The sequence below is a fragment of the Gossypium arboreum genome, chromosome 3 (assembly GCF_025698485.1).
Source record: "Gossypium arboreum isolate Shixiya-1 chromosome 3, ASM2569848v2, whole genome shotgun sequence".
NCBI classification, from domain to species: domain Eukaryota; kingdom Viridiplantae; phylum Streptophyta; class Magnoliopsida; order Malvales; family Malvaceae; genus Gossypium; species Gossypium arboreum.
The window spans coordinates 70089815-70097232 of record NC_069072.1 but is presented as its reverse complement, the minus strand read 5'-3'; the positions used below and the strand labels follow the sequence as shown (position 1 = coordinate 70097232).

Below are 7418 nucleotides of genomic sequence, written 5' to 3'. Positions count from 1 at the left end.
ATACTTGCAGACGTCGCTGTCTTATTTTTATATATTTTTTTGCAATATTTTCTATCCAAATGTTCGCACATTTGGAGGTGGCATGGCCATGTCGCAACACCAAGTCAGTTTATGTAAAAAAAAAAAAGCCGTTAAAGAACATGACCTTTAACGGCGCTTTTTTAAAAAACGCCACTAAAAAACATGACCTTTACTCGCACTTTCGCCGCTATTCTTAAAAACGCCACTAAATGTCGTGTTCTTTGGCACTTCTCCCAAAAACGCCGCTAAAGATCATAAAATGTAAAAATTAAAATTAAAATATTATAAAAAGAGCAGATATCAAAGGGAAGCATGCAATAGAATCAAGGCTATTATCACAGCATGCACAAGAAGCATTACTTTGACAACAGTTTATATATAAATCCATTTCTATCCCTTTACCCGCTTAAGCAAATCCTAGCATTACTTTGATAACAGTTCCTATACAAATCCATTTCTGTTCCAGCGGCATAAGCCCCACTTGAATCTTGACTGTAGTTTGAATACAGCTGAGTAGTAAAACTTACAGAATTGCTCCTATTCCATGTGGTAGTCTGATGAGTGTAACTGCTGCTTTGATAACCTCCAGCTGTCTGATAATCACCAGGATTGTAGTTAAGTGCTTGAATAACTTCTAGGCCCATCATAAGGCAAATGAATGACATACCGATTCTGAGAAAAAAGAAACAAAAGTTAATGAATGACATATGAAGGCAAGAACCAACCAAAATAACAGAATCAGATTCCAGTTATTATGAAAGTAGATAACTTATCTAAGATAAGGTTCTTCTAAATTCAGAACCCTAAATCAGATTAATAATAAAATATGCAATTAACAAAGTCAACATTAACGCCAGCATTTGAATAGATTAGTATACATCACATTGAACAATGAATTTAACACATTCGAATAGATCAATTTTAAGCTCACTAACGGTTAATTTAGCATGTGAACAACATATACATGTTTTGCATTTACAGCATGGGTTAATCAACTTCAACTGCAAATTTCCAGCATTCAAAATCATATATGGACAACATTAATATGACATTTTTGAGCACCTTAAAGACACATTTGGAAAATTTGAAGAACCATTCGAACAACCTCGTTCGAACATCTTAAAGATGACTAAATTTTGTCTTGTTTTGGACAAACTTACACGTCAGCAAGGCATGAATTAAACCACGCCTAACATGTTTATTTCATCATGCTTTGAACAACAATAAACAACCATTAGGCATTATATTAAATCAACTCTTTAACACATTCGAACAACTTAAAATACATCACTCGAATATCATAAATCACAACTTTCAGACACCATAAATTGCAGCATTTAACACCTAAATTTTCAGCTTACTAACATCACAAATTCATATCCATTTGGACATCAGTAGTTAACATTTAACAATTTAGTTTCACATTGTTTAGACCATTTTAATTTCCTGATCACTTGGATATCTTTAATTATTATTTGGACAACTAGAAATTTCATTAAAATTTCACTTAATTCCATCACTCATACTAGCATAAAGATGCAACAAAACAACCAAGGAAGAAAAGGTAAAGAACTCAGTATCATTTATTTAATTAATTAAATAACATATGCAATTGTTACATTTTTATCAAGTTTAAAACATCTTTAAACAAGGAAATTAAATGCTGAAAGTCCAGCATTTGGACAGAGGCCAAATTTGGCATTTAACCTCTCGTAATTCCCTATTATTTCAATCAGTACGATGAACTAGAGTCAACTATGGAAAGCCATATACTGAAAATAAATCAAGTTTTGCTAAAAATAGACCATTTTCATGTACATTCAACTCATTACAGTTTTCCTATTAAACCATAACTGTTACAGAATCGGGTCACTAATCCAGCAGTATAACCTATGGTGAGCTCAAATACAATGATTTGGCAAAAGAGATTGAAATAGGTACCTGGTTTGAGTGAAGATCCGATGTCCCTAAACGAGAAAGGGCACCTAATTCCTCGGTAAAATTGACAGTGCATTATTCCTGAAAATTTGAGAAGAGCAACCCGATACTGATGGTGGGATTGTTGAAATTCTTGCATCATACAGTACCAGAATGACTTATCATGCAGTACAAAAGGATGATTTCTAGCATAACTCTGTATTTCAGTCGCTGTTCTGGTGAATATCAAGACGGATGAGACGTGTAAGGCATCCAATGTTCTCTGGTATACCACTCAGCAAGTTCTTTGCTGCAGGGATGTCCAAAATTTCTTTTACAATTGGAGATTTAAACATAACTGATATAAAATAGAAAAGTCATATCACAATGAAATATTACGTGCATTGAATTCCGTAAGCATTGTACATGATGCAAACAAATTCTCAGATTAAGCTGTTAACTTGTTCCCCTGACACAATTAGAACATAATGCATAAATTAGGCTCTGGAATACATCATTAATGATAATTAATTACAACAGCACCCCATAATCAAAAAAAGAAAAAAAATTACAACAGCAACTTCTAACGAGACTCTCCAAAGCAGTCACAATGTACAAAATAATTGTCTTTAAATACCTCCTCATCTAGTTTTGTCAATTTCAAACAGTTTGTAAGATCTTCAGGCAAGCTTGTTATCAAATTATTCGATACCTGCCAGAACAAGAAAGAAAAAAAAAAGCCTTTTATGGATCATATATAATATTAAATAAAACAAGATGAAACTCGTAGTTTTATGACAAGAAGATTTTAGCACATCATAAACTGGATTTCTTAGTTATCAGGTTAGCCGACCTCTAGAACCTAATTGTCAAATGACAACCAAATAAGCAAAGGTAAATATATTTACACTTTACAACATGAAAATGGTTGGAAAGGACAATTTAAAATAGCAAGAAAACCTTCTTTGAAAATAACTCTAGCATCCATTCATAACAGAAGTTGGGGATATAGCTTTAAAATACAAATGATGCGCACGTTTGAGATTGAAACTAACCGACAATGATAAATTTAACAAGAAGATATTATATCCAAGGAAATGCAGAGGACATACACCAAAACTACTTGTGGCTTTGTAACAGAACTGAAACATTATTGTTGGGGGAAGTAACTGTGTTCAAATATCAAGGTGTTTCTATAGGTGAAGCAAAAAGTGGCAGAAGTCAAATCCGGAAAGCATATTCTTGAAGGGCATTAAAAAGATAAATAATAATGACGATGATAGATAAAGAGAAAATACAAAACCTTTAAATCTGATAAATCTGAGCAGTTTCCAAGTGAGGATGGAAGTTCCTTAATACGATTGCTTGAACCATCAAGCCTGGAAGTCTTTACTTGGATTAACTGGATAAGATAAACCTGAAGGTGCTTGAATAAAGCCAAAAACAGCTTTAATAGCCTTTAAAGATGCAAAACTAAAAAATTTAAATATATACATCCAAAAGTCATTACTTTGAGGAAATAGAATTAGGTTCTAGATGTTGCACTTAGCTTGGCAATTTCTATTAGTCAAAAATCAAACACAGAATCTATTGAAATCGATTCATTTATTGGAATGCTCTCCATATAACTAAAGAGGAAACTAATACCACTTTTGATAAAGAAAGCAATATAGAAAGAAATCCAAAAATATTAGTAGCCATCTTTATCATGCTATGAAAAAGTGTGAACATACATAAAGGAACCAAAAACAATAAAAATAGAATAATCTTCATTCTTCAAGAAACATTTTCAACATTAAGCACTAGCATGATTGAAGCAACCCAGCGGATTAATGGCCACCACTTATTTTAAAGTTAATTCCAGCTTCAAGTTGATTTTAAAACCTGAAATTGAAGCACAAACCAAACTTCATTTTTCTTCCTTTATAGATATTGATTTCTTTAACAAACAAGTGTGTGAATTAAGTTTTATATTTCCTCTATTCAGTTCCAAAATTAGTCCTCTTCAATCTCAGTGAAAATTAAAGCCAAAACTTAACAAATTCATTTTGGTTAAAAAGAATCTAACCCAAACTTCAAAATCTCAACTTATCACCTTACATGACACCTTCTAACTTTTTTTTTTTTTGGTTTTTTAATTATAAAATTTTAACCAAGACCCTGCCTTCTCCAAATTATTTGATAAAAAATATTAATTCAATTTTTTAATAAAATTTAAACAGGTTTATTAGCTTGAAATCATAGCGCCTAAGCCACGTCAATTTCCCTACAAGAAAACATCAATAAAGTACAACCTTGAAAGTTTTATCTTCAAACCACGTTCAAAAAATCAAAAGGTTAAAACTTTTAAAATTTGATACACAAAACCCAGATCCTATAATTCCAAAAAATCTAAACTTTGAAGTTAAAAAAAAAAGTAGTAATAAATCTTAAAAAAAAAAAGAAGATGAGGAAGATGATGATGATGAAGAAGAAGAAACTAACCTTCTTCAACTGATTTGGCTGCATCTTCTCTTCAACCCAAGATAAAGGAAACAACAAAAAGATCACTGCTTCCTTTTCTAGCTCTCCTTCAGTAAACAAAAAGAGACCAAGAAACAGGTCAAAATCTAAACATACCTTGTTAGGTCAAAATAGTGTTTCTTCCCCTTATTCCTGATAAGTAATTTATCATATCAGTAATTTTCTAAGCACCCGATAAGAAAATTAAAAAAAAATAGAAAGAAATGAAGCAGAATTGTCTTACCTGAGACAATAAGACTGAGAACGAAAAGGGATGGGGATTTTTGGGCTTCAAGTAAAGAGAAGTCTAGGAAAGAAAAGGGCCAGGGTTCAAAGAAAAGAATGAGAGAAAATAATTCGTGTGTGCAGCGCCGTTTCAAGTAAAAAAATTTGTGGCTTTTTTAAATAAACGCCACTATTACTTACATTTTGCGGTGCGCCGTATTCTCCATAAACTTCGTTATTGCTTTACTTATTATGGCATTTTTTAATTAGCGCGACTAATGATATCTATTTGCGGCGTTTTTGCTAAAAGCCTAATTTGCTGTATAACCTTCCTGCACTTTCACAAAAAATGGGTTGTCTCTTCTCTTATTTACTTTTTGGTGCACATTAGGGTCAATGTGCCATCTAAAGTGTGGGAGTAACATAGGAATTTTTAAAAAATTTTGTTATTATTTTCGTTTATTTTCAATAACTTTTAGCTGCATTTTTTTTTGTACGTTTATGCTTGAGCTTATAGAAATATAAGTGATTGGTTAGGAGCAGGCTATCTTGGGATGCTATTAAATTTAGTTTTGGAGTATTAGAGGTTAAATGTGAAATTTTAATAATTTCGATTTTAAAGACTAAATTGAACAAAGTATAGAAGTTTAAGGAAAATTTGTAAAATAAAATTTAAATGTCATGTGCATAGAAATGAGTTTGATAGTGCATTTGAATTGTTAAAGTGAATTTAATCATTATATAGATCAAGAATTGAACTGTATGAAGGATTATAGGGGAAGGGAAAATCGCCCTAAAAATATACTCGATAGTCGAATATACTAAGTAAGTTCACTATATAAATAAATAAATATACGTTTATACCTTGTTTTATTATGATTTGATTTAATTGTATTTGATCTTAGTTCTGATTATAAATTGAAATTATAAATTGTTGTAAATAAATACAAGAGAGAAAGTGAATATTTGATAGTGTTTAACATTTGAGAAATATGATTTTTTATTATTTTGGAATGATCTTAGTTGTTTGGAAACATGCATGTCACATCCCACATTTTATGATTATTGGCGCAAAAATGAGAACAAGGAAGTGGTATAGTGGTTTAATACTTCTTAGCTATCCTAGTGGTTTTAAGTTCAAATCCATTGTTCACACTTTTTCATTTCATTTTTCTAACATTTTTCCCTTGTTTTTATTAAGCTTGCCGCCCAACCCATAGCTTCCATGATTGGGAGGATTTCTTTCCTCCATTAAAGGTTAAACTTACCATAAGTTGAAGGGGGATGATCCCCTTTTCACTTGATGTCTCCCTCTCCTACCATTTCATCTCACCCTTTCCATAGTAGAAATTCATTGCACCTAGACCTAGTTGACCAACCTTTCCTCCCACTCTCCCACCTATCATTGTCGTCCCCTCCACCCTCTCTTCCATATTCTCTCTTTTTCTCTCCTTCCTCACCTATTTCTTTCTTTCTTTTTGCAACACCACCACCCTTTCCTCTTTTCCCTTTTGCTTCCTTCCTCAACCGCGACAGAACCCTCCACCGCTGATCACCACACCTCATGGCCACTGCGCCTCTTCCTCCTTCTCTTTCTCTTCCCCATCGCCACCCATCGCCGCCGTGACCAGTACTGCAAACCACCATAGTTTTCTTCTCACCGCCATTCCACTTTCTTTCATCGCAATATTTCACCTTTGTTTTGCCAAACCTTCACCGTTTCTTTTCCTACACCTTTCGTTGGGCCACCATCGCCGTCACCACTATCGGTAGTTGAATTTTTCTCTTTTTACACCTTTCGTTTCCACATTTCTTTGTCATTCTTTTATTTTGATTAATCTTATACCCTCTCACTTTAATAATTCTTTTAGATCACCCAATCTCTGATCTCGTGTCTATATCGATCCACCGTTCATCTCAAATTGCTCAAGTGTGTAAGTGTGGGTTATTTGATCATAAACTCCTCTTCTTAGTGATTTCCTCTCTTGATCGAATGGTATAGTGACCATAGTAATTATTCTTATTTAATTATTTATGTATTAATACTATCCTTTATGCTCTTTGAAGGTCCAATCAATAATAATAGGAGAGATCCTTAACTTTGGATTGGAGATCGTAGATTCTGAGTGTACAAATCGTGAGTAAGTGTTATAGTGAGATTTTTAGTGATCAATCTATTAATAATAATTTTTTTTGACGAATTCTAACCAATAGAGATCATTTGTGTGTATAGATACATCTTTCGAGTTTCGATCCAAGTGAAATCAATACAAAGGGATTGTGGCATTTTGGATCTATGAAAAAGGTGTGGATTTAATATGATTAGTTGTGTGTGATATGTTTGTTTTTGTTTTATATTAATAATTTAATTATAATTAACTATAAGTACACTAGTATTAAGAGGAATTAAAAAACTCATCAAAAGGTACCCAAATAAGTGACTCTAACCGAGCACATTTTATGAATCGCATGATATACGATGTGATTATTGCTATAATAATGATGTATGTGTAGATCTTATCCTCTTGATATGTGATGCATGGCTTATGTGATATGTTTGATGATTTAAACATGTGATATCTACAAATGAGTATGTTAATATTGAGATCTATGATATAATGTGAAAAGTATGTTGAAACATGTTAAAGTGATTACTAAGTGATATGTGAATATGTGAGAATGTCTACAAGTCTAAGTGTAAAAGTGATTCATATATGTTAAAAAGTGAAAGTTTCATCTCACATGCATGAGGT

General features: G+C 32.4%; 1 protein-coding gene across 14 annotated transcripts; it reads right to left on the bottom strand.

The window, feature by feature from the left end:
- Nucleotides 1-319: 319 nt before the first annotated feature.
- On the bottom strand, nucleotides 320-5004 carry LOC108461600 (LRR repeats and ubiquitin-like domain-containing protein At2g30105). Of its 14 annotated transcripts, none has more exons than XR_001867792.2 (7): nucleotides 4685-4957; nucleotides 4423-4508; nucleotides 3242-3822; nucleotides 2576-2650; nucleotides 2338-2407; nucleotides 1963-2248; nucleotides 320-693 (listed from the first exon to the last, which is right to left on the bottom strand). XR_001867792.2 is itself a non-coding variant. In XM_053025740.1 (5 exons), exons 2-5 carry the CDS (start codon nucleotides 4444-4446, stop codon nucleotides 2387-2389), a joined length of 243 nt encoding a protein of 80 aa, XP_052881700.1. In that variant the 5' UTR covers nucleotides 4447-4593; nucleotides 4685-5004; the 3' UTR covers nucleotides 2321-2386. The 14 variants fall into 14 exon arrangements, 2 of the variants coding, with proteins under 2 accessions (XP_052881700.1, XP_052881699.1); XR_001867789.2 differs by having other exon boundaries at nucleotides 4423-4593; nucleotides 4685-4956; XR_008280107.1 differs by lacking the exon at nucleotides 2338-2407 and having other exon boundaries at nucleotides 3242-3364; nucleotides 3672-3822; nucleotides 4685-4934.
- Between the last annotated feature and the right edge of the window lie 2414 nt (nucleotides 5005-7418).

Excerpts from the sequence above, each read along its gene's own strand:
- LOC108461600 (XM_053025739.1), bottom strand. The coding sequence starts at position 4,446 with ATGCAGCCAAATCAGTTGAAGAAG. Across the intron at positions 3,365-4,422 it reads AGCCAAATCAGTTGAAGAAG|CACCTTCAGGTTTATCTTAT; the intron begins GTTAGTTTCTTC and ends GCTTTATTCAAG. Across the intron at positions 2,651-3,241 it reads CAGATTTATCAGATTTAAAG|GTATCGAATAATTTGATAAC; the intron begins GTTTTGTATTTT and ends TTGTTCTGGCAG.